We start from the raw sequence: 27,410 nt of genomic DNA on the forward strand, positions 1-27,410 counted from the left end.
AAAAGCATCTTTATTTCCAATGCTGTCTTAAAATATACAGCAACACTTAAACATCCAAACTTTCGCAGTGATTTTTCGAAAGTGACGTCTGTCAGCTTTTAGATAGATGACAAAGTCCACACACAGTGTCAGCCCCCCACAGCTGTGTCCATAGCCATACCAACAATGCCACACAATGGCGTCCTTAAATCCCATAAAGGCAAGTGACAATGCCACAGAATGAAGCGATAACGTACTGGAGCTGCTGACAATCAGTCTTTAACATGTGTTATCCATTTAACTGCAGGTGTAAATCAGCATTTCAATGTCAAGTTGCTAATTTAAGGCTGTATGGTCAAACATCCAAATAGCATACCCCAGGAAAAGCACAAGAGCATTGTTAAAGTAGGTCAAAGTCACTGCAAGTCTGGGAACGCAGATGAAAAGTTCCACATCAATAAACCAGTGTTTGTGCTATAATATATATATTTCATGATAGGTAGTATTAAATTAAACATTTACCGGAGCTCAGACTACAGTGCGGGCACAGCCATCATTCTGTTGCCGCTCGGTTGACTTTGGTGGTGTACATGCTGCCAGCGTACGTGGCCGCAGAACCAAGCTCTGTGGCTCTACAGTGTGACATGAATTAACACGGCTCTCCAAAGGACACGGGTCACATTTCCTCTGCTTTCACTTAACTGTGCCACCTCATGGATGTGCATTAACTTTTCCCCCTTTAATTTGCATGTTCAGAGAAATAAGGAAAATATCTGCTGCCATTTGTTGTATTTAAAGTTCTCTGAAAACCGAGTACATGTCATTTTTCAAAAGAAACCAAAGGCTGAAAGTATTTTTTTCATCCCCTCTCCTATTAATAGGAAAGTAGTTAACTTAAGACCCTGATTAACATTCCACTGAGCTGTGTCAAATGGTTCTTCCTCTTATTGTTATTATTTGGCTGTACAACGTTTTCTACCAACTCGCTCGTGGCAGCTGTTTCAGTACAATGGGAAAAAAAGAAAATGAATGGCATTTCAGTGGGTTATTTAACGGAAGCCTAGAACTGGCAAAATATAAAACGGCATTCAGAAATGTTGCATCTAAGGGAACTGCAGCCTTCCTAACGATAGCCCAGGCTTTGGGGATTTTTTGTCTCAGTTTCACTGAGAAATTCTGAGCAACAGTAGAAGCTTCTGCTTATTCTCATGGACAATGACGCATAAAAAATATGCACTAAACATTTCGTAACAACCTGAGCCTGCGTGATTTCTCATGTGTGCACTGCAGGTAAGTACAAAGGTAACTGCCTGTGGAAAAAAACGCATGCGCAAAGATAGCCGAGACCTCTGCAAATTCGGTCACTGGCAGTCCCGCCACACCACTGCTCAAAGAGGAACCTCTTCTTCTGCAGACGGCCTGGTGACGAGTCAAAGATGGAACCAGGTTTCCAGGCAGGATTAGTAGGGGCAGGTAGGTGTGGAAGACCCTCTTCTCACTGCCCAGGGCTGACACTGCCGCAGACAAGCAGTCTGTGTGCTGCTGCGTGAGCTACAGCTCCTGGAGAGATCAGGAAAATGCTCACATCACTTTCTGTATTCACTAGCTGGTGTTTGAATTTAAATTAAGTTCCCTTTTATTTAGGAAGCACTCAGGGATGGTCTGAGGAAAAATGGAGACCATACCTTTAGGCCTCCTGCTGCATTGCGTCAGTTTGCCCTTGTCCCTTCTCCACAGACACGCTTAATGCAGTGACGGATGTATTAGGTTGGAGCTGTTGAACCCAAGGCATACTGCACATGGCCTGGAGCACTGTGATGCTTAAGCAGATTTACTCGGGGGTTATGGAAAGTGCCTAGACATAGCTTTGCTGTGTGTCTCTTAACCATCACTCTTTCTCATCCATTTTGGATGAGGGGATGGAAAGTCAACCACAAGAGAGAAGATGACAGCCTGCACATTGCCTTAAAGTGAAGACGGTGCAACGAGGAATGAGCATGCACACTAACCCACCTGTGATTTCTTCCAAGTTTATTCACACAGGATGATGGTGAGAGTTTTTGCAGATTTAGGCACTCTGGTTACATATTTTTTGCTTCATTCTCTTTTTGCTTTAACTGCTGGGAAAATCAGCAGTGGAATGTGAAGAGGCAAGGGAAAAGAAGGGCTGGACAAACTATTATACCAGCTGCCCCCACTTCTACTGATGCCAAGCAGCAACCCTGCAAGTTCCGAGTACCTTGAAACAGGAGTGGGCTTTCCATTTTGTAGTCCAGGTAAAACTGTATCTGCTGTCAAACTGTTTTCACCAGCACTACGCGTGCCCTTGTTCATACTTGCTCTCCAAAGCTAACCTTACCACTGTAGATGGACTGAGCGAGTAACTAGATGGGCCAGGGTTCGGTTTGTGTTTGCCTGCACAGAACTTGGAGAATACAGAACTAGGGGAGAGAAGTAGCAGGTCGACGTCCACAGCAAGAATCTACTCTACTAGGAGTTCCTAGGGTCCCTCAAACCATTCTTCTGTCATGACTGAATAGCTGCCATTTATGCTACCTTAAAACCTACTAAAAAACTAGATAAACTGAGCATTCGTTCTTTTTTATGTAAAGACTGACAAATCCTTTTATATACTTATAGCTGTTTAAGACAGAAAGTGTCTCTGACTCCACAAGGAAGAGGGAGGGACTCAATCAAGCCCTACTGCTAACAAGTATGACATACAAGGATTGGTAGTGTTGTCATGAAATATGTAATAATACTTACAACTATGTACTGATTACGCAGAGTAAGGTGTGCAGAAAGCATCTGAAATGTTGACAGAAATACCGTGCAGCAGTTCGGGTGCTTTTATTTCTGGAACGCCTCTAACATTGCTCTCAGTCGTCACCCACGATACAATGATTTTGCCTGCACAGCACCAAGGTCACCCAGCAAACGATGTTGCAGGAAGAGTCATTATGCTCTGGGAAGCTAGTGAAAGCCTACTTTCTCTCAGTGGTTTTGGTTCATAGTTACTTTACAAGATTGAGGTTAACACGACAGAGTTAAACACGGCTCTCAAACACTTTCAAACAAGCTTGTGTTTATAGCAAGTACAGTATTATTGGTTATTTGCATTCCAGTGTCATCTAAAGGCAGTAACAGATTTGTCATGGAGGGCTTGAGTAACAGAGCAGTAGCAGGAGCCACAAGAACAAGCTGCCTAGATTTCACACACGTGCCCAACCACCGCTGACCACTCACAATTACAATTTCACCCCAGCTCCCCATACAAATGCCAGGCTCATGGGCACAAAATAGGCATGTTCAAAGATACAGAGATATTTGACCAACTAGGTTTTCCCAGTACAGAGCAATTTAGTAAGATAACACATGAAAAACCCCGGTACCTCTTCAGTTGTGAATAAAACTACCACTGCCCGGTAGCCAGGGCATGACTCCCTGTCACACCATCACTATTTGAAAGACAGCACTGTGGGGCGGCTTGAGCTCCCTTGATTTTTCCTCAGAAAATTTCCACTAGTAACTAATAATTGGTGGTGGGAGAACACTTGCGTAGCTGATGTCCATAAGTGGGATTTCACAACCAGTTTAAGCCAGTTGAAGACCGTGATGCTGCCAAAGGGGTGTGGGAAACAGAAACGGCCCTTCTTACAGCACCATCTGCTTATGTTGGGTTAGGCATTACATCAAATTTTGCGTTTGTCTCATCTATAAACTATGGATAAAACCTACTATATCAGAGGGGGGTGTGAGGCTTAATTTAAAAACTAGCAAGAGCTCTAGGTTACCTGGTATAGGAAGTTAAGTGCAAGGTTCTGTCAGTTGAAAATGCAGCCTGCTAATAACTGCCATACTGGCAAAATAAAAAGTGTGCTGGAAGGAAATACCCTACATTCCTAACTAGCCCATCAAAGTGCTCTGCTGCAGTGATGAAACCCATGTGCTGTTCAGTTCCCCAGAAAGTATATTCTCCCCAAACACAGCATGGCTGCCATGAATTAGACTCCCAGAAAAAAGATTCTCCCTTCAGGACTCTGTACTGCTACCACAGCCTGGAGAAAGACAGGAGTGGAAAGATGAAACAGGCCAAAAGATTGTGTACAAAAGGGTTTGACAAAAAGTTTTTTTTTCCAAACATGGCAGCTTTGTACAATACAATAAAGTGAATCTCTTGCCCCTTGCTATTACAACATCAGCCTTCGTGACAGAGGTTCTTGCAGGCAATTTCAGCAGAGGGCAAGATTCAGAAGGACATGGAAATCAAATGTGTGTCCCAGCACAGGCTGAGGCATACTGGCAGTACAGTCCCTATGGCCACTAAACCCATTCTGTGGTTAAAAAGAAAATCTCCAGTCTTCAACCAGTACCCATCCACCTATTTAAACTGAGCTTTAAAACAGATCCAATGTCAGTATCCAGTACACATCTGTCCTCAGATTCTAGGATAGCATTAGCTTTAACAGACAAACAGAAGAATGCAAAGGTGTAAGTACAGAGCCTTCTCCTTCAACAGGGTGACTGAAAAGTGTTCCCACTCTAGCAGAGAGAAATAAGTACACCAGAGGTTATGGGGTTCTTCTCGCGTTTGTCTTGCGCTGTGGTAGCTGCATGAATCAGATGCTGAAAGGGCCCAACATGAAGCAGAATCTGATTTAAATGAACTGTACACACAACCATGTGCACTTTTTTTTTAAAAAAAAAGTATTAAAATTTTAGTTTCATTTCTCCCTTTCCCACTTCCCTTTCTCAGTTGACAGTCAACCAGCTGGTTAACTGCTCCGAACGTGCACACTCATTCCCACATTTAACAAGTGCTCCCAGCGGGGCACTGTGCAGCCATATGCTACACCACCACTTTTTAATATTGAACCACAGCACGCTGCCACTTCCTTAAGCTGGTGGCCGTACTCTGAGTGACGGCACCTGCAGGAGCTCAGCAGAAGCAATTGCTTCACAGAGAAGCAAGATAGAGTTGATAGCTTCTTTCCACAGAATGCAGCAGGAAAAGGGAGCTGTTGCCCCCACAGAGACAAAATGACCGTGATGGATGATGTCTTGCTGTTACGTGGTTCCTGTTGAGCGTGTGACCATGCTTTACTCTGGTTTTGCTCCTCCTATGAACGCTTCATATAGATCTTAAAAGGAAAGATAAATATCTGACAATACATGTCAAAATTTTAACCCAAAGCAAACTTCCAGGAAGCCTTTTCCAAATATGTATAAAGTGTGTAGGCTTTTTCTTAACCAAACAACAAAAAGTACCCCAGTTCAATAGCCCTCTTTGCGAAGCCAGACAGTAAAAAGATGATGCAGGGGAACAGAATACAGCAAGCTGACATTTTCTGCAAGGTAACTCCCTTTCCCTATTTAAAAATGCCCCCAATTATTTCTTAAATAGCATGACTTTTTAAAACAAAATCACAGACAATTTTAATAAAAACCATAATTTGTAAAATATTTTGGAATATCCCTTAAAAATTTTTCCACCTTTGACGACCACCTCTAAAGCACAAGAAAGCCTTAGTAAATTGAGAAATCTGCTCCAACTTTTATGCAAGTTAATACCACTGACTACTGAGCAAGAAAAAAACCCCACAATCAAGCCTCCACTTTAGAGCACTATTTAGTTAAAGATGAATTACCTGACCTTTGGGCAGTGTACAATGGAATGGAAGTCAAAGACACACAAGTTCTTCCACTCTCTAAACAAATTCAGCGCCCTATCTACAAGAAATTACCTTTGTGTTAGAAGAGAGCACACTTTTCGGAACAAAATGTTTAAGCTAATAAAGCTTCATGGAAGCCTCAAAGAGGGCAGATAAGTCTTCTTCTGTTTGGGGACGTGGTGATAGTTTAGTCACTCTCTCCTGCAAGATTAAAGAAAAACTGGATTGCAGAAGGTTGCCAATGAAATTAATCAAACAGTAGCTGAACTATGTGCCTTTGTACTAACGTCCTTCACAAAGAATAACAAGGTTTTGCAAATAAGTAATCAAGTCATTAAGGTTGAAGCATCATTAACTGTACAGTACTTCCAAGAATATATTAAATTGCCTATAATTAAATACGCAGAAGCAAGATTAAAATGCAGTTCAGTTGCAAAGTCAAGTACTTCAAACATGGGTCTTATCAGTCACAGATGTCAGAACAGTGGTGGGTAGTATCCTGGGAATACAGTCCATTTTAAAATTCACTTGCCAGCATTGGAACTAGGAGATCAATTTTTAGGGACCAATATTTTCAAAATACAACATCTCTCAAGGCCCAGGAACTGCCATAGTTGGGGAGAGTAAACAGTGCTTGCAACTCAGACTCCAAAAAACGAGACCCAGCAAGGGACGGTAGTGAAACTGCTTACTAAATAGCCTGACACTTTGGAATCAGAATACAAAATAGTTGTGGTTGGTCTTCATTTGGACAGTGATTCAACAGAATTTTCGGGTGCTGACGTCCCACCGACTAAAATGAAACTTAGGTTTATGGTTCACTGCTCTGCTTGACAAAATAACCTCAAAGGCGGGGATGGCAATTCAGAAAAGCCCCATGCTACTGAGGCTGAGGAGCTGTATTACTGTAGGTATTCAGTTACTGCAGAAACACTCAGCTGAAAGGGCCTAACATTAATGGACTCGTACTGGTTATGATTAGTACTTTTATGCTTTCAACAATCAATGATCTTAATATTTACTGAAAGATTGGGGAGAGTTACAAACATCTGCAAAGACAGAGGCCAGGCGTACACTAGGAACACCTTATCTTTAGATGAATGTGGTGCATTTTAGCCAAGATGGGAGTTTCTTCTGCTACAACCTGTTTCAGCATCTTCCTCATGGAAGAGGCTGTCCCAGTAAAAGCTCTAAATTTTTTCCCCCCTTTTTCACACGTGAGACAGTGGGTGTCATTTGCTGGAGGCCTTGCCTCACACACCAAGGGGGATGCTGGGGAAGGGGCTCCTCCAGCCCCCTGCCTCGGGGGGAGGCTGAACTCAGACGCCCTCCCGAGCAGAGCACACACCGCCGCCGCAGCACGATGCTGCAGTGCAGTGCTGCAGCTGCTCCACTTCCCTCTCAGCCCATGGGGCTGTGATTTGTGGACAGGATGGATATGGTTACACAGCAAGAGAGGCCACTGCACCGTGAACTTAACATGTGAAATATTTGTCTAGCATGGTGAGGAAGTCAGCTGTGAGATATTCACAGTTCAAAATCACGCTCAGCATGGTTAGCATGGCTTGTGATGAGTCTGAAAAGTGCAGCTTTGTGTGCATAACTTCAACCTACACAAGAAGCTTTGCTGGTGCAGCAGTAGCAATCAAATGATACCTCTTTCCCCATCCCTGACCAGCACTGTTATGCACACAGATCCAGCCAAAGAAAAGGCTAAGGTTCTACGTGGTTTTGAAACCAAATGGAAAATTCAAACAGCACTAGAGCAAAAGTAAGACTCACAATATGCAAAATATAAAAACTCAGTGCTCAAGTACTCAGTAAATTCACTAGGCTTATATTAGGACACTCTGAGCCAAATTACAGCTTTGCAGCCCTGTGCACTGCGATGGACAGTTATCTGTAAAGTCACGCGGGGTGACAGGAGATGATCACCCTGACAGACCGCAGCATTTCCCAGCTATATCGACAGGCTGCAAATGGATGCTCCTCCTGTATGCCTTGACACAGAGGCACCAGCACTCCCTCTACACAAGCCTGCTGATATTTGCTGGTGCCCAGACAGCAAGGCCCCAGCTCACCCAGTCTGACTCAGTGCATTCTGGTATAGTGCCAAAAATGAGCAACTCCTGGCTCATCAGTGGTTCAGCCCCACCGTAGCTGCCTCTGGGATGTCTGCAGGGGGTGGGTGGGCTAGAGAACAGCCCTTCCACTGTCTCTCATTTTCAGTCCTCCCCATCTCCCCTCAAACATCATCACAGGGCCGGACACCTTAGACCTTGGGACAGCATGTTCTTTGCTAGACTCACTGCTGTCTGTAAATAGGATAAATCTCAATAGACTCATTTAGAAAGGAAAACAAAATTCTGCTTTAATGTCAAGTATAAATGTTTGTCCCAGTAGAGTTCCCACCCCAAATCCCAGCAGTTAGAGTAGATCAGTTTTGTTTTCCTGCAGCCTGCACTTCACAATACACCCTGCACACTTATTAGTGCTATCACCACTGCACCACACTGCCTTGCCAACATGAATGGGTCAGTGCTGTATTCCAAAGAAAACCTACTGCAAGATGAAAAGAAAAAATATACCAAAGATTAAACCGTATGGACTACCTCTGTGGGTAATAATGGACTATTAAGGAACACTAATACATTTTCATCATGCTACATCTCTCATACAAAAATGAGGTTTGAGAAACGATTAGGTCATCTCATTTTGCACAGTGCAATTAATCATCAATGCCGTGAGACGACAGTAAATGAATTAAAAGTCAATTTGAGCTAAGCTAACAAACAAAAAAGAAACCCCTTCAACATCTTTTGGTGGAGAGCCTTCCCCCCCAGCTATGCGAAACATGCCTTCCATGAGATGCTGTGCTTGTTATGACCCAAACCCAACTGTTTTAAAGGAACATATTTATCAAAACAAACCTCCAAAATGCCCCATTACAATTTACAAGCACAACCTATTTCATGGGCACTCAGAGATCTTAGTTTTCTTCCTGGCTTTGCCACTGTTCTGTTGTGTGTGATCCTAATAGTTGCACCTTTGTGTCATTTTCTCAGGTATAAGATAGGAATATTACTATTTACCCTCTGTTATAAGTTGCTCTGAGATTTACGAATGAGAAGAACTAGACATGGTAAGAGGTACTGCTGTAAAAAGTGAATAACCTTTCAGCCTACAAAATTTTCATTTTCTCCATGGTGTTTATTTCCCTTGCTACTTGGTGGAAATAAATCCTAAGTGGACAGAACAGTCCATAGCATATGAATCAAACTGTCTTTTTACAAGGAAGGCACTGGATTTTGCTTTTGGAGTGGTGTGTTGCTTTTTGCAGTGTCTTTGTGAGCACTGAAACAATAAAGGGTATTACAAGTTTAATCTATATCATCCCAGGGGACCTTATTTCAAATTCTGATGGGGGTCAATGGAACAAAAAAGCCATCTGGGAAGAAAAGTGCAACTTCTCAATATGGAAAAAGTTTAATGCAAAGTGAGCTTGATCATTCCTACCAGATAGCTCTTGGTATTAAGGCTTTATCTATAACCCATCCTGCATACATAATTAACAGAGATAGTTATGAAAAAGCAGTATCTTCTACAAAGATCAAAGGTCTATGAAAAACATCCTCTTTTTTAAAAATGTGACTTTAAAAAAAAAAAAAACAACCCAAACACCTAGCCATTCTTTCTGAATCCATGCAAAGAACAGACTGCAGCATGCACTCCATCTCACTGAAAAGAAAAACCTAAACTGTGCAGAGAAACAAAATACTGTTGACTATCCATAATTTTCTCCATTTTAATTGTTTTCATGTAGGACTAGAAACAACATCTGCTTGAAAAGAAACACTTCTGTTTTTTAAAAAATCTGCTCTTTTTATTTGACAAGAAAAACTGTTTTGCTTTCTGTCTTACCTGAGGCAGAGTGCCTTTGACTAATGCAGGGATGTCTGCTTTAGAATAACCAATTGCAGCTAAGCCATCATCAACATTCAGATCAAACAGGAATTTCCGGAGCGTGTCTGCCAAAATAAACCCCGCATCTTTGATTCTGGCAGTGCGGATGTCAGCTCCTAAAATAAGACATAATGCCTTGACTGTAGGGCGGAGAGGGAGGAGGAAGCCTGTTCTGGACTTAATTTAATCATAATATGAGCTGAATACATATCCATACATAACAGTCACTGCCCTAAAAGCAACATGAAGTAAAAAGAGGAATCAGTCTTCATTTTACAGTTGGAATAGTTTGTAAAAGGTGAAATAAAACAAGATCAGGAGAAGCAGGTAACTGCTGCCAGAAAGACTAACTGTCACATGAGGTTAACTTCCTTTCCCTCTGTGCTTACAGGGAGAAGCACTTTTCGGTCTGACTAACTGCTGGGAGGAAAGAAGCTAATGCATGAACGTCAGTGGTATTTATTTTTATGGACAGTGTGCCAAATGCTAACTTTATTTTAAGGCCTTGAGTTTGCTGACATCTAGAGGACATGGAAACCACTGACTATTCTGTTCAGTTACACATTCAAAGAGAGGACTAGAGCATGGAGGCTGAGAAAAACAGCAGATGCCAGGGCAGTGTTCAAGGGGTTAAGTAAATGCTAAACTTAATGCTATTTGAGTATGTGCTGACTTGTGTAGGATAATGTAGAACTGAAGAGGAGGAACTGGTATCTTTGAAACATCTCCTGAATAGTAATGAAAGCATCAATATAAAATGAAAGACTACCAGTATTTCTTACAGAATAGTTTGTTTCTCCCCTCTTTCAATGAATGGTCAGGACTTATTTAAAAGTAGTAATAAAAACATGTCCAGATAGAAGACACAGATTCCTCCATATGATTTCTTTTCAAAGTAAGCTGAGCTAAATTTGTTCTCTGTGTAACCTCAATGATATTACACCAGAACTATGTTAGGTCCAAGTGTCATACTGAGGATGAGTAAGAGCACACATAGCTACAGGAAAAATACCTTCTGTGATCCTCATGCAGTTCAGTCAAACATTCAAAGGGGGTTAAGTGAACAGGAAACCAACAAGCTCATTTGAGGAGCTCAGATATTCGGGTAGTAAGACTGGCAGTACTGTGGTAGAGAATGTCTGGGAGAAATTGATAAACAAGGTATGACAGAGTGTTGTACGAAGTCTTATGCTATTGGGATTATGCCACGCAGTCTGAGTTTATCCTGGGTTTTGCTGTAGAGGAGTAACTGGGATACAAACCCAGTATCTTCAGATCATAAAGTAAAAGGGAAAGGGAGGAGGGAAAAAAAGGACAGTAAATGCGAAGGGCAGTTTTAAAATACTGCTATAGTTATAGTACTTTTTGCTCAGCCTAGAGGATACATCAGTCTTTGACTGCACTTAGAAAATTTCTGGCCACATGCACACCTATTTCAACTGTTTAAGAATCCACCCAGGGAGGTATTAAACTTTTTCTGGCTGTACTCAAATTTGCAGCTGTACATACACACAACATAACTATTTAGTAATCTGCTCCATGTCATAAAATACCTTCTTACTCATTGCATTTGGCAACATGACAGATTTGAATCAGCTACTGTAGTCAGTTGGACTCTGGACTGGAATCAGAAGTAAACACCCAGGTAGGAATTAACAAATTCAATTCCACATTACATGTTTTTGGCAGAGTCCCTTTACAGCAAGGCAGACAATAACATAGTTTAAATTTCTATTGAGAAAATTAACAGAGTGTCCTGGTTTTGGCTGGGATAGAGTTAATTTTCTTCCTAGTAGCTGGTATAGTGCTGTGTTTTGGATTTAGTATGAGAATAATGTGATAACACACTGATGATTTAGCTGTTGTTAATCAGTGCTTATACTAGTCAAGGACTTTTCAGCTTCCCATGGTCTGCCAGCGAGGAGGTGCAGAAGAAGCTGGGAGGGAGTATAGCCAGGACAGCTGACCCAAACTGGCCAAAGGGCTATTCCATACCATATGACATCATGCTCAGTATATAAACTGGGCGGAGTTGGTCAGGGGGGCAGCGATCGCTGCTTGGGGATGGGCTGGGCATCGGTTGGCGGGTGGTGAGCAATTGCATTGTGCATCACTTGTATATTCTTTTAACATTATTATTATTATTATTACTATTTTGTTTTATTTCAATTATTAAACTGTTCTTATCTCAACCCACAAGTTATTTTTCACTTTTACTCTTCCGATTCTCTCCCCCATCCCACCGGAGGGGGGGGGAAGAGGGAGTGAGTGAGCAGCTGCGTGGTGCTCAGTTGCCAGCTGGGATTAAACCATGACACAGAGCTTTTAGAGACAGAATTTAAGGCAGCAGTTGATAACAGAAAACCTAAAGGAACTGCTTTTTAACCAATTGTTTTAAAATCAAGGAGCCACAGTCAAATTCTCTGATATGCTGTGCTGGCCAGTTATGCAGAAATATTTTCTTAGTCTACTTTGAGTTGTATGTTATTGCAGTAGGAACACAGACATTTTGTAGCTTAGTACATGATTCCAGCTAGGTTTGTGTTCTGGTTTTGACCATAGGCAGGATCGCATACTTTGGAGGAAGGCTGAACAAACCTCATAGCTAACATTTATGAAATAAATGGAATTTTCCCCCAAGGTATTTTTTCTGACCATATTGTTTTACAACCTCTTTAAAATACCATGATATTTTCATTGCCTATATAAAGTCCCACTCTTCCTTGAAACCCACAATGCTTTCAGAGTACTTATACAAGGAAGTCATACATGTGACTGGATTGCTATGACTTGCATACAGAAGGCTGACCATACAAGGGACTGAACACAAATTTTCCAAATACCAGGAGATTTACTCTAACCACTTTCTCTCTCCTCTCTACGCTGCTGCGCATGTGACTGTGATTGTTCATTAGTGAGCATGGGTATTAGCAGCAGTTTAGCTACAACACAGTCTAGTGCAGACAAAAAAACTGACCTTAGATATAAATAAATTAGCCCACCGCAGAGCCATGCTGTCACAGCTAGACTGCTAACAGCTCCAAGATTACATTACTGAGGGCTAGTTTATTACACACAGTCATGCTGGGGGTGCAGTGAAGAGGTATCCTTTCTCTGGATAACAAAGCACTGTATGAAAAGATAATCTTTAAATGAGCTGTCAGCCTGCAGCATTTACTTTTATTCTGCTAAGAAGCAGAAAAGGCCACTTTGTTCATTAACCCACTTCTGAGCCATCACAGATGTGTCCACAGAATAGCTACTCCATGGTTTCCCGTGACATCGGCCACTGAGAAATTCCAACACCTACAAACAAGCTAAGGCCTACATTAGAAAGACCAAAACCCACAGTTGCATGCCACAGAAGAAGAGCAGGAGTGATTCAGAACATCACTCTCTCCTAATTCATTGCCACAGCAGGAAATTTGTTAGGCAAAATGCTTCCTTTTAGCTAACAGATATACCCAAGTACTGGTTTGTTTTATGGTATCTACTCTAAAGCTACTATTCTCCATAAAGCACCAAGAGAGATGCCAATCACAGCTACTCTCTCCTGATTCACAACAGATCTACAGTCAATTTCAGCTGTCCAGTTTCCTAGTTGAGAAGCAGATTTCTCCAGCTTGCTTCTCTGACTACATCATCCAATTAGCAAAATTAAGCATTATTCTACCTAAGCTTGCATTATGTGTAACTCAGCCTCCAGAATCTTGTTTCTTAAACTTAAAACCCCTGCAACAACCAACTGCAATTGCTTGCACACATTTTTTTTTCCTCCCAAAAAGACATTTTGGAAAGAATTCATTTGTATGAGTAAGCTGTATCCATAGAGATTCCTACCTAGTATCTCTGCAGCTTCCAAGTGCCGCTCAGGATGTATCTGTGCTGTGAAAGCAAACACTGCTGGGGATGTCAGCACCACAGAAAGGCCATGTGGCTGGGGAAAAAAAAAAAAAAAAAAGAAAAAAGAATAAAATCACATCAACAGGACATGTACTTTCAACTTCAATGTGCTTTAATGCTCATTAATGTGAGATAACAGAGAATTGACATGTATAATACAAAAACAAAGATAAACCAAGTTTTACCACTAAAGAGTGATCCACATTATAATCCTTTGGTTTATAAGTTTTCACCAAACCAGAAATAGGGTAAGACATTCCATGGCTGGAACAGAGAGTAGAGAGAAAGTGGTTAGGGCAGCTCTCCTGGTATTTGGAAAATTTGCATTCAGTCCCTCGTGTGGTCAGTATTCTGTATGCGAGTCTCTTAGGTACAGGTACTCAAAAGGTATTTAGGTACAGATATGGTATGGATATTAGGTACAGACAACCCTCACCCCTCTGCACCTTACAGACCTAGCTGTAAAAAACAGTATCTCCTTACTTTGCGAGTGTGAAGTTATATTACTCCACTGACTGGGCTGAAAGATGTTCAGTTACTACAGTAATACAGATACGCCAAAAAGAGCATCATCTGCATTCCTACCTGATCACACTGCCTGAGAAAAATAAACATTAATTTTGAAATATAATTAAAGAGTGGATTTGCTCAAACAAAACGAATGAAAGGAAGGTCTCTGAAGAGAATGTCTGCTAATAACTTCTCCACACAATTCAGGCTTAGGCTTTGCCTCTCTGAGATTTTCACCCATATGAAACTACATTGCCTTGCAATATTAATTACAGCTAATTTCAGCCTGCTGAATGCCTACCCCACAGACAACTGCATCCATTCAGGAATGGCACAAGACTACCTCATCACTGTCTCACTGCAGAACAGCTGGCATGAAATTCAAGATTTTAAATGCCATTGATTTTTTTTCTAACTATGGTTTTTACTATCAAAGAAGGTAAAGAAGGCCATGTTTTGCAATTTTCATTATTGGATTTGAGTATCACAAGCCAGAATATACATAAATGCCAAGAGCCCATCAATTTCTCACAACACATTGCTCCCTCTGCATCACAGCCCACGTTACAATGTCTTATATATTCAGCAACAAAGGCAGCGATGTCTTTGACAATTTGAAACAAATACTAGCTAGAAGCTGACCTCGGATGGGGTTAACATTTTTCTGTACTCACCAGAGATGAACACCAGCATTGCCAAAGCCAATACCAGCAAAAGCACTTGCTAGGTGCATGTTGGCTCTTGCTTCACGGTCTTCAGGGTTTCTGATGGCTCTGTGCACCATGAAGACAATAGTACCAGTGAATTCACAAACGGATTGGTAATTCAAGATGGAGAAGGGAGAGAGGCCTTCTTTATGGACAGATATACAAAAACCTCTAAGATAGGCTGAGATAAAAATGCTGGAAATAGGATCAATTCACGCTTCAGTCAGAGAACAGTCCTGCTTCTGGTTCAGTAAGTAAATCAAATTGGTTCAGTGAAGGGCAAGTTTCCTTTTACTTTTCTAAACACTGAGTAAACAGAGTGAATTTAGCCATATTCACCTCAGTGGTGGTTTAAACAATTCTACTTAGGAGCTCTGGCAATCCTACGCACAGCTCCAAGATCACTCCAGCTTTCTCACCATCTCATTAGGTGGTGGTCTGGACCCCACCATCTGTGTGGGAAGAGGACAGGGTTCCTCGCCTTCCTATGCATCAGACTGCTTGTGTAGTTTGACAACATGGAGAAAAAGTCTCATTAATAGATTCCACAGGAACAATAAACAACTACTTTGACTAGCTAGGTACTGTAAAAAGTCTTTTACAAAAAAATCCACGTTGGTCTTTAATAGAAGTGCACATGGTATACAAAAGCTGTATACAGGCTAAAACTTTATTGGTAGGGATAAAAAACAACTCCCAGTTAAGTCAAAACTTAATCTAAATTGAAAGTCATTGAAAGTAGGACCTAGTTTTCAATAAATGCATAATTTTGCACTTTCATAAGTACATGCGGTTACCTTCTTGATGGATGTATAAGTATCTTAATTGACACTGCAGGTCACAGAAATTACACCAGCAGTGTTTCGTTCAGTTTGTTACATATTCCCCTTATACTGTCATAAAAAGAGGATGCTTGAAAAAATATGTGAATGCTGCTCCCATATTAACTGAGCAGCTTGAAATACCTTTAACTGAGGACTTATAAAATAGATTCACAGAGGCATTAAAAAGCTACCTCCTCAAGACAACCTAGTAACCCTAATTTTACTTTCAATTTTATTTGAAAAACTTTTTGCTTTATTTAAGAGAAATCCAGGGTAGCAAATGAAGGTTTAATGTAGTAGTTTGCCTTATTTTAGCCTAAGATTCAAGTTCTCAGCATCCCTTTTTGGGCACCGAAGACTGAACATACTGCGAGGGGGGTGGCTGTTAAATATATTACCTTTTCAAATATTTAGCCACAATGCGCAGAGCATGAAGAGCCCAGACATCACTGATGGGGTTGCTGCCTTGGTAAGCTGGTCGGTTGATTGGATTTGAAGGGCAGGGACTGCGCATGTTGTAAGGCAGAGCGGTGTACGACTCTAGAGCATGGCTAAAAGAAAGATGGAAAAAATCAATTATTTAAGCAGGAGAGCTCCATTTTGCTGCTGCCCTTTGAATGCAGGTTCTTCTTATTTACTTCTGGTGTTTTCAACAGTTGCCAAAACTAGAAATACAATCTCATAGACAACTGGGAGAATGCTGGGTGGGCACCTCCAGAGTGCTTCGCTCTCCAACAGACACACAGAAGGCATTCCAAACACAGTCACAATCTATCAGTTCACACCATGCTTAAAGTTAGGTTGGATGAAGGGGCATCTTGGGGTGTAATGCTTTTCACTGAAGAGCACTGTGCATCTGCAATGGGTGCATTTCCGTTCTGTAGGACAGGAACTGTAAGAGCCTTTAGCACTGGAAGCATTGTAAGCTACCTTTCTTTTAAAAGTATTGACCTTTAAAAAATTAGGATTATGATATTTAAGCTAAGTGGAATTGCCAACAGTCTCATCTCTCAGATACTCATGAATTTGGCTATGTAAAGAAGGGGCACTACCTACATAGCTACATTTAGATGTACAAAACTATAGACAAACCATTATCATTTATGAACAAATGCCTCAATTCCATTACAGACACAGTAGTTCAGGATACTTCACCAAGCTTGAGAAATCACACTGTTTCATTATACATCTATTACTTTAATATACACAGCACCCAGAAGCAAAGTAAGCTCTGGCCCTCTGAATAGAAACTTCCATGCATTTTGTGCAGTTAAAACTGTGTAGGTTTAAGATGAAGATAATTTTGTGCCAAGTGAAAATCACATTATGAGAGAGGTTCTGAAGATGGTCATAATTGGGCTATTACCTGCCAGCAACCCACAAACCTTCACAAATTTTTGTTGACACATGGTGGCTTTTATTAGAAAACTCTTGTTCTCCATTCCCTGCCATGCCTGTGAGACATGCTAAATGCTGTCGCAGTTGTGATTAATCATCTACATGATCTCTTAAAAAGGGATACCTGGATGCTCTTCCCTGACAACAACCATCCTGGAAGCAAATGGTTTCTCCAGTGTACTGCAAAAACATTACAATTTCTGCAAATAAGTTATTTGTTTCCATACATTCTGAGGGAGCTAATGAAATTAAGTAACAGGAAAGTATAACAGAGACCACCTTAACAAGAACAGGAAAGGGAGAAAAAAAGATCATCCTTTTCTGCTCCTAAAATGTATTTTTTCTACAATCACAGTAAGAATACAAAATTGTAATAAATTCAAGTAGCAGCCTACACAGAAAACTCACCAAAGCACATCAAAGCCACTGTTGGCCACTATTCGCTCAGGCATAGACAGTGTGTGTAAAGGATCAATGATGCCTAATGTTGGCTTAATGGCTCTTGAAGCGATTCCTGCAATATGTAAGTGGGGAAAATGAGTTAAAGAGGACAAGCTTAAGGTTCAAAACATAACAATAATGAGGGAAAATTATTTGAAACTATGAAGGTAAAAGCAAAGAGGGAGAAGGGAGAGTAAGAAGTATCTATGAATCTAAGTCTTACTGATTATCAAGCCCCCGTAAGAAAGTTGTATCATTTGAGGCTGTTTCCTGAAGTGAATTATACCAGACAATGTTCTCTCTCCGTTTGTAACCCTCCCTGAGCAGCCTGTATTTTAAAAATGTTTGTGCTGAATGGCATCTGCAACATTATTCTTAGATTTGTATCTTCTGTGAACAATCAGAGGGCAAGACTGGTTTGTGTCTACAATCAATTGCTATTGCTAATTGCTGTCTTCAGCATCTGTAATAACCATGCCTTCATATTTTCGTTAAGGGGGCACAGATGCAGCTTTGAGAAAGAGACACATACAGACACACACAAACAGACTGATTGACTACATACAGATTAGAAAACTCTGAGCTATGGTCAGAGCTCTTTAGCACACCCATTTGGGTCCCAAGTACTGTAGACTGTGTGGCATATAAAATCCACACGTTTAGAACTAAAACCTCAAAGCAGCCATGAAGCTTAAGATGACATTTTAGCCTTAATCTTTATTTCCCAGGGATGAAAAGGCCAAAGGAAGACAGTGCCCCTCACTTGCACAGCATCTCAGGCCTGAGGTTTCAAAAGTCAGGAAAAGGAACATTTGGTTGCAATTACACAACAAAGAAACAGAAGTCTTAAAAGCAGAAAGAAAAATACAGAGGAAATAAGGAACAGTTGGTTGACCCTGAATGTAAGTAGAAATTTCCTTTGCAATTAACATTTTCTGCCATTTAAGAACTTGAAAGATTTTAGTTTCCTGTTTTGCCTTCAAACTATAATCCACTGTATTACATAGGTATTTCATTATGTTAATATGCTATAAATTTAATTCAAGGAGGAAACCTTTAAGCTCTTCAAATTTGCCTGTGGCAGTTGAATAAAATAAAATGACACTTGAAATGACATGCAGTATCCCTTTTTTTCAAGGCAGGGAAATAATGAAGACATTGGAAAAGCAATTGTCTTGAATAGCAGATAGGGAAAAAAAAAAAAAATCTCACCGGTTTTTACTTTTAGTTCTTTGAAGTCAAAAATGGCAACACCAGTGGTTTCACTTCCAGTTCCAGCTGTCGTAGGAACTTAAAAGGAAGAATGGGGATAACAACAAATAATAAGTAATATATAATATTGCAAAATACATAAATAAAAACACAATATTAATGCCACCAAAAATATAGGATCCAGGAAATCGTGGAGGTATCCCTGATCCGAAGCCAACAGGTCAAAGAGAAACTGCCGCTTTGATCTCTTTTCTCAGTAAAAAGAGTCAAACTCAGCTAAACAAGACAAACTAATGACAAAAATGGTGATTTTACTTCCACTGAAGTAAAGAGCAAAATTGCTGCTGAATACAACTAGAGCAGAAGTAAGCCCAAAGGAAGGTGAAACAGTCATGGTAAACTGATTTCAGTAGAAATATGATACAGAGCGTGGAATGACTCCCTTTCTCCTAGCCCTCACTCTCCACACACCCCTCTCCTGCTTTACCTGCAATAAGTGGCTTGAGGGGCACAGTGACAGGCTTCCCTTTCCCAATAGGAGCATTGACATAATCCAAGAAGTCTGATGTAGGGCTGGACGCATACAGGTTGGCAGCTTTACAGGTGTCTATTACAGACCCACCTCCAACAGCAACATAGGCATCAAACTCTCCCTTTTTAGCAAATGTAATGGCGTCCAGGAAACTTGGAAAACAAGAAAAGCTTTCCAATTAGTCAGGAGAAAAACAGCACACAAAGAAACTGACTATTAAGACCAGTGTACAGGTCGCAAGGAGGTGTTTAAACAGCTGTATGGCATGCTGTAAGAGCCTAGGCACTACTTTGAGAAGCACACTGTCAGAAGTAGTACCTTTGGTCTGTTGGCTCCACCCGGACATTGTCATACATCTGAAAGTTTATACCATATTTTGCCAAGGAATTCAATACTGCATTTACAGGAGGGAGTTGGGAGAGGTTTTTATCTGTCATCAAACAAACTCTTCCAGCACCAAGATTCTGCAGGTCCTACAATAACAGTGAAATTAAAAACCAAACAACTGGTTGAAAATCATACACTGAACTATTTAAATACTAATCCAAATCAACAGAACCACTTAATAATAATAAAAACCCCAACCTAAAAACAGTTGGTTATTGTAAAATTTTTGAAACAGTATCAGCTAAAGAAAAAGAGGATTAACCACATACGTATATATATATATGTGCAGAAAACAGCATAAAGTATAAAGCTGCCAAACTTACATAGTTGAAGTCTTATGATAGAAGAAAACTAATGATAAAGATGTTGAACAAGTGAAAACCAAGTGGAACCACTTAAGACTACAGTAAAATGTAAAATATTTTTTGAAATATTTTTTCCTACACAATTCCTGTGACATAAAAAGGCTTTTCCACAGGTTAGGTCTCCCCTAACTGCCTACCAAAGCACGGCATTAAAATCTTGAAAATTTAATACTGAATATTAATTTATTGATGAAAAATCAAAATAAGGTGGCAAAAAGAAGAAAAATAATACTACATCCTAACCTTTGCTAAATTAATTGTCACAATAGCTATACAATACATCAAGTTCTAAATAATCCTAATGCTATTTAAAGACAGAAGTTCTGTCTAACTTCATTTACTATCTGACTATTAACTTACTTTACAAATTTGTAAATAAAAAGAGAGAACTGTTAATGCCATAAATGCCAAGAAGAGAGGAAAAAATGATAAATTAAAAAACCCAATGATAAAGGCAAACTGGAACAATATACTCAGCTGAATCATCTCACGCTGCTGAAACAAAAATTCTACACTTTCACAGTGCAAACTCAGACCTGAACGAATACCCACCTAATTTAATGGAAAGTCTCTGATTCATTTTAATGAGCACTAGAAAAGACGAAAGTGATCTTGAGAAAACCCTGGTGAGTCACCAGGATTCAAAACTTTTTGAATTAAATTCCCTGTCAGAGAAAGATATGGTTGCATAATCCTGGCAAATCATCAATTATCTAATTATCCACTAAGCTGCATTTCATGTACTCAGTTATACCACAGCAACATTGATGTAACATGTTTCTGTTCTTTACCCAACAGTATTTTCTGACCTTTTTACACTGGTATATATGACTACACATACTGCAGAGCAGTGGAGATTCAGACACACCATATACAAGCTTTCCCTTATAAAATGGATTGATAGCACCAGCAGCCCTTTAAAAAAATAACTTATCACTAGTGATGGATTTACACTATGGAAGCTTACCATGCCAATCTCTTTTGTAACTCCTTCTCCATATCGGATGTTTGAAACGGCCATCTACAAAAAAAAAGAACATATTTTTTCTGGAAAAATGGAGAAATGGCATCTAGTCCCAAGCAGTCAAAGTGAAATATAAATATTTACTAATGTAAATATTTGTTAAATGCCATAGTTGGAAGTACACAAAATATTACTTTTAAATCTAGTATATTCTGTTATTAAATCTACCTCAAATGCATAGTCTGTATTTCCCAGCGTAGGCCATTCAGGGACTGGAATGGAAATGAAACAATAAAATTAACAACGAGACTTCAATCTGTATCTCAATACTAAAGTTGACAGATTCCTTTGCTTTTAAAATCACTAATACATTTGCACGGGTCATCTTGGCTTGTCGGGGTAACAGTTACCCATTTCGTCCCTTGTTGTTTGAGAGATTAAATGATCCAGTTACTTAATTTGAGTCATACAATTCAGCAAAACAAGGGTGTTTTTTCTGTCCTTTAGTAATTAATTCTTTCCTATAAAAACTAAGTTAGCAGGAAGTTTGCATGAGAATTTGTTTGCACTCTGCAAAGACCAGAACAGTACATAGCAAGTATGTAGAACTGAGTATCTGCAGAGCATATGGGCTGCTACATACAGGTTGAGAGGTGCTACAAATGTATACGGCTATATGATAACTTTCAGAACAACTTTTATGACAAATCCATGAGACATCCTCCATACAGACCCAGATAGAGAACATCTTTTGTATGTGTGAGAGTAATACTGTCAGGTGTTTACACTTCTTTTTACTTCTGCCTAGTCCTGAACTTGCAGGTGAAACGGAATTGCTTGCTTGAAAATTAAGGAACTGCATGCACTGCTAATAATGAACAAAGTTTTAATAAGAATCAGTGTGTCACTATCAACTTTATTTAGTAGAAGAGAGAAGATATTTATAAGGATTGCATTTCAGTTACATCCTCTCTCTACCATGTCATTCTTGCATGAATTTCCACAAAACTCTCCATTTCTTGCATATCCTGATTCTGCCACAAAGTGAAGCAAACTGCATCAACTGAAACAGCCCATTCTTCTCCAAGAAAAGATCAGATGAGGCATTCTGCTCTTCCTGCTGAAGTCATGCCTTCTGTCTGCTATATTAATTGAAAATATGCGATTTGGATTCAGATCCAATGAGTGAAGCCACGATAATGAGTCTTACAGACACTCTGGGGTGCACTGAAGCACTGACCCACAACAGTCACAGATAGATGTATTAAAATCCTTTATGCACTTTCTATTCAAGCCCAGGCCAGCTGCTATCAGCTCTTTCATTGCCATCTCTTGCCAGGCTGTACATGTTTGACCTCTCCTGGAGTTTGAGTCTGCTGTACTCTCAGTCATTAATCTGACAGGCTAAGAACATGTCCAAGCCATTTACTCTCTTGCTTTCTGATAGTATAATAGATGCCCTGCTGTTATATTCTTGAGCCAAACTTAACCTTCAGGAAGAATTTTACTGAGTTCAAAAATTGCACTATTTCCTCAAACACTGCCAAGAAACACAATGAACATTTTTTTTTCTGCTACAGTCACTGTTAAATCAATTCCCACTATTTAGAGACTTACTGAACTGATACCATCTTGCTGCCTGATACCATCAGGCAGCACTTACTGAACTGATACCATCAATTGCTGCCTAAAACGTACAGAGAGGGTTCTTAACTAAGACTTCTATTTAGCAAGGGCTTAGTTTGAATTGACCGAGTAGGTCATCAAGCAGACAAGCAGAAGAATGAGATTCTATTTCTCAGCTGCGCTGCCTTGGGCTGTATGATGGTCTTGGGCAAAACAAGTATCTGAACATATATATAGCTTTTCCATGTGTAAAATGGTAGTGGTAGTTCTTTAAAAAGTGTCTTAAGTAAAGCAACTGAAACCAAACCACTCAGAATTACACATTGCTGAAATTATGGTGAAAAATACTAATTTTTATTGGATCTGGAGACTGACCAGCACAAAGATAGCTATTCCCATAGCCTCCCTACAGTCAATGCAAACAGAAATTCCTCCCAGGGTGACTCGGTCACTCAGCACAGCTCTCCTGCTCTTACTCCACCACCCTGGCCTAAGTGAGCTGCGTTCTCGGGACTGACTATATAAAAAGCCTATGGAGATTACATTCCCCAAGCCAAAGCAGACCTTTGTGAATAGCTCCTTTTTATCCATACCGCTTCTGGTTTCTTTTCTAATGTAACAGATGAGTATTTTTCCCCTCAAAAGCCAATCTTAAGTTAAGATGGCTCAGGTGATGACAGTAGTAGTAGCAGCCAGAGCAAATTTCTGATCAGCTTGCCTCACAGTGAGGAGGGACAGGATGCATTAGTTGTGTTTTACGTGGAAACAGTGACTCTATCCAACAACAACCACTATCATTGTACTGTTGCAAAATAACAGACTGCTTACCTTATCCTTTAAACTGTTCTCTTTCCTACCTGTTACCTGCACCCTCCGCCCAGGTTACACCGATACATACGGCTCTACAGGGCCATGGTCTCCCACAGAATTATTTTGGAGACACAAATTAAGTCTTACCTTGGGAATAAGTGTGGCAATGGCTCGGGCACCGACATCTAGTTACGAGGTAAAAAAAAAGAGGCATGGTTAAAAGGAAAAACTAAAGCAGAAAAACGAATCTGTCCTTGCCTAAAAGTCTCCTGTATGCACCCGTTCATCGTGCCCTACCCCAGAGAGGCCTGCCAGCAGAGCCTGGGTGCCTGGGGAGGCCTGGCCCGCCCCCGGGGCCCAGGGGAGCGGCAGGCCGGCAGCTGGGCCCCCACCGAGGGAAGAACACGGGTGGGTCCCGGTAGCCGGCCCGTGAGGTGCCCGTGTGAGACGGGGGGGTCAGCGCTAGGGAGGGGGCATTAGGAGACCCCCACGGCCCCCAGGTAGGGAGCGGCCGCTGCTTTTCACGTTTAAAACCTGCCGGAGGAAAAACAGCGGCCCCACGGGCGGCCCCGCCGGGCTCCGGGGCCTCCGCTGGCGGGGAGGCCGGTCCCCGCCGCCGTCCCCACGCTGAGGCGGCGGCTGCCCTCAGCCGCCCCGGCCCGCCCGCACTCACGCGGCCCGCTGCAGCTGCCGCAGGAGGCGAGCGGCCCGCTCCCGCCCTGCTGCCATGGCCGCGGCTCTGGGGGGCCGAGGGCCGGGCCGGGGGCCGGGCCGTCGGCAGCGCCTCCTCCCGGGGCAGGCGCCAGGGCAGCGGCGGCTCCTCTCCGCTTCCCGAGCCCCGTTTCCGCCGCATAGTTTAGGAAAGGAAGGACTTTGCACGGTTGGAGTAAGAACCGTCCCGACGCGGCTCCGGAGGGCCTGCCGGGCCCCGCCCGAGGCTGTGACACCTGCACCCGCTGGGCAGGGCCAGAAAGCGGCAGCACCCACGGAGCGCCCGCACCTCCGCTCGGGTTACCCCATCGCTGCTGGAAATGCACAAACTGCCCAGGATTTTAGCGCAGAAAGTTCACCTTTAACGTCGTCAGCAACATAAAATACCTATCGAGGGGATATGCATGTGGAAAAACCCACCTGCTCTGTGGTTGAGCAGGTACAAGACGCACCCTGTGGGAACTGCAGGAAAATCAGAGGTCTGGAGTGTATCTCAAAGCAACTTTTTCTCCACATTTCCAAGTGCTTTTTGCCCCTGCTTTGCCTAGCTACTTAGACCGAAGGCTTGGTATCAATGGGTTGTGCCCATGAGACTGTACCTGCCACTGGCAAGTCGGAAGCAGCCCGCGGTGGTGCAGTCTGCTCAGCACAGTGGCGAGAAACATGTAAGAGGCAAAGAACACATCTTCTGCCAAGCCCACAGGGTGAGCAGTAGTCAGTCCGTCAACACCACCCAAATCCCTTCAGCCCCAAAGCATACGTACCCCTTCTGCCCTCAGCAGCCGCCTTGCACAGACAGAGGTTTTGCTTTTTGATCGTGCTCAAGCTGCCATCCTACTGAACTGCTATAGAATGAGACAACAGAAGTGCTATAGTCACATAGCTTTTTCAAAAACTCATTTGCAGCGAAATATTACGTTATCAGTAACCACTCACAAGTTTACTACTGGAAAGTTTGAGAACTTAGTTTACTTGAGATTGCCAGAACTTGTTTTACTACCCCTCTTACCAGGAATGGCCCCAGGGAACAGCATCCTCCCTGTAGCTAAGCCACACATTGGGACAGCAAATTGTATTTTTTATTTCAAGTGTACAGGAGGCACTACAGAGTTCAAAAGAGTAATAAGCAGAAGTCTGAGATCATTTCCAGTATCTGCTCTCAAACTGCCTGGTAAAGAAAAACACTGTGAAACTATTTCTGTGAAGTGATGGGTTACTGTTAACACAGGGAGAAATTTAGGTTTTCACCTGCTGTTCAATACGAATATTTTTCTGTTGAATTCAATGGCTGGTCACTAGCTTTGACTTCTTCTTTTAATCAACAGAACTCTCTAGGCAATCTGTACAGTTTCTTAGGCCCTGCAATAAATCTTACAGTAAGTTTTCACATTCCTTTTGTAACCGAACCTGAATACCACAGCGCTGAGCAGCAGAAGTTGACTTACAGAGCAAGAGCTCCACCATCAGGCCACTTGCCCAGAGCAGAGAGCAACAGCCCCGTCCTTGCTATCTCTGAGCAGGCTGTTACTCGATCAACACACAGGTTACAGCTGCGGTCCACCCCCAGTCCCAGTTACCTGAGCAAGGACAGCTTTGCTCAGCTCCAGTCCTGCCTGGAAACGCTGCAGCCACAGCCAGCTGTGAAGCAACATCACCTGGCTGTCCCTGCGAAACTGGGGGGAACTGGGGCTCCCGACCCCCTCGATACACCACCAGCTCCCCTTGGACGGAGAACACAGCCCTCCTTGACTGCCAGCTAAGAGCCAAACGCAGGACATCTCAGAAAGGCCGGAGCATATTTATTGACAAATAGGTGAGGGAATAGAGCAGCGGGCAGGAGGCTGGCAGCGACAGTCCCTTCCCACACCTCGGCGGGCATCCCCAGCCCCGTGCCGCATGCAGTCCCTCCATCCCTCACGCCTTCTTCCTCCTGCCGGTGCCGCCGCCTGCGGGCCGCTGCTGCTGCTGCTGCCGGCGGGCTCCGCTCTTCTTGCTGCTGCGGCCAGCCCGCTGCTGCCGGCGGCCACGCTTCCCCCGCTGCGACTGCTTCTTGCCCTTGGCAGCGGCCGCCTCGGCTTCCTCCTGCCGCAGCTGCTTGTTGACGGCGCGGGTGATGTCGAGGACCGGCTTCTTGCTGCCCATGTCCCGCAGCAGCTCCAGCTGCCGGCTGCGCTCGGCCGCCAGGTTGCCCAGCAGCGGCTCGAAGCGGCGCTTCCTGCCGCCGCTGCGGGAGGGCGGCTCGGCCGGCTCCTTGGGCAGCCGGGGCTGGAAGCGGCCGAGCGAGGCGGTGGAGACGCGGGCGACGCGGGCAACGCGGCCCAGCTCCTCCCGGCTCTGGTGGCCGGTGGGGTGGAGGGGCGCGGCGGGGACGGCGGCCCCGGCCCGGTGGGCGCGGGCCAGGTTGCGCAGGCGGTTGAGCTCGTTGCGCGCCACCCGCTCCCGCTTCTCCCGCCGCAGCCTGGCGAACTGGTTCTCCTCCGGGTCGGCGCCCGCCGGCACCTCCGCCAGCCAGGCGCGGGCCGGGTCGCCGCCCGCCCGCCGGTAGCCCCAGCGCCGCCGCCACTCCTTGGCCTGCTCGTCCCACACCAGCGAGGTCCGCTTGCGCCGGCGGATGCCCTTCAGCCGCGCGAACTGCTCCCAGCGCGTCGGCGGCCGCGGTCGCGGCGGCGGCTTCTCCCGCGGCAGGCGGAAGGCCGGCTCGGGCAGCCGCGCCACCAGCGGCCCCCCCGCCCCGCCGGCACGCTCGGCCGGCAGCTCCCAGAGCCGGGCCACCAGCAGCTGCGTGTTGTCGCGGGCCAGCGCCCGCAGCTGCGCCTCCCGCCGCGGGCCGGCCCCGCGCAGCCCCGCCGCCGGCGGCGGGTTGCGGTCCAGCGCCAGCAGGTTGCCCAGGTCGAACTCCAGTTCCAGCTCCTTCTCCACCGTGACGCTCCGCCGCCTCTCCGCCTCCTGCTCCTCGGCGGCCGCCAGCACCTCCTCCACCCGCACGGCCGCCATGGCGGGCGGCACGCCGGGCCGGGCCGGGCCGCTCTCCACACGTGGAGACCGCTCCCGCCGGCCGCTCCCGGAAGTGCGGCAGAGCCCTTCCGGTTCAGCGCGCCGGAAGCGCGCCTCCGCGCCCGGATGGGCGGAGCCCGGGAGGCCCCGCCCGGCGGGGGCGGGCTCGGCGCACTGCCTGCCGGGAGCTGTAGTCCCGCCTGCGCCTTCCCGGGGCCTTCTCCCGGCTGCTGGAGTGTCGCCGCCCGTTAATTCCTCTCGGTTCCTGTCAGGGAACGCCTGCGGCCGTGACTTACGGGCAGGCGCTTCCAATGAAATCCCCTGCCGCCCCCAGGCTGGGGCTGTGTGTGGGCCGGGGCGGCCCCACACCTGTCTCCCGCCACCACCACGAGTGGGGCAGAGGCAGAAAATG

At 43.8% G+C, this 27,410-nt stretch overlaps 2 protein-coding genes across 4 annotated transcripts; both read right to left on the reverse strand.

Moving 5' to 3' along the window:
• On the reverse strand, window positions 1-24,815 carry ADHFE1 (alcohol dehydrogenase iron containing 1). 3 transcript variants are annotated; one of them, XM_072852403.1, is made up of 15 exons: window positions 24,769-24,815; window positions 23,441-23,478; window positions 21,086-21,129; window positions 20,861-20,914; window positions 19,460-19,614; window positions 19,097-19,293; window positions 18,610-18,687; window positions 17,365-17,470; window positions 15,957-16,109; window positions 14,702-14,800; window positions 13,703-13,781; window positions 13,455-13,551; window positions 9,573-9,730; window positions 5,724-5,852; window positions 1-5,120 (listed from the first exon to the last, which is right to left on the reverse strand). In XM_072852403.1, exons 4-14 carry the CDS (start codon window positions 20,912-20,914, stop codon window positions 5,769-5,771), a joined length of 1,260 nt encoding a protein of 419 aa, XP_072708504.1. In that variant the 5' UTR covers window positions 21,086-21,129; window positions 23,441-23,478; window positions 24,769-24,815; the 3' UTR covers window positions 1-5,120; window positions 5,724-5,768. The 3 variants fall into 3 exon arrangements, 2 of the variants coding, with proteins under 2 accessions (XP_072708504.1, XP_072708503.1); XM_072852402.1 differs by lacking the exon at window positions 24,769-24,815 and adding an exon at window positions 23,967-24,271; XR_012040864.1 differs by lacking the exons at window positions 9,573-9,730; window positions 24,769-24,815 and adding an exon at window positions 23,967-24,281.
• Window positions 24,816-25,781: 966 nt separating this feature from the next.
• Window positions 25,782-27,092, reverse strand: RRS1 (ribosome biogenesis regulator 1 homolog). Its single transcript, XM_072852401.1, has one exon. The coding sequence runs from the start codon at window positions 26,996-26,998 to the stop codon at window positions 25,919-25,921; it is 1,080 nt and encodes a 359-aa protein (XP_072708502.1). The 5' UTR covers window positions 26,999-27,092; the 3' UTR covers window positions 25,782-25,918.
• Between the last annotated feature and the right edge of the window lie 318 nt (window positions 27,093-27,410).

Source organism: Ciconia boyciana, chromosome 2, assembly GCF_034638445.1.
Source record: "Ciconia boyciana chromosome 2, ASM3463844v1, whole genome shotgun sequence".
In the NCBI taxonomy this organism is placed as follows: domain Eukaryota; kingdom Metazoa; phylum Chordata; class Aves; order Ciconiiformes; family Ciconiidae; genus Ciconia; species Ciconia boyciana.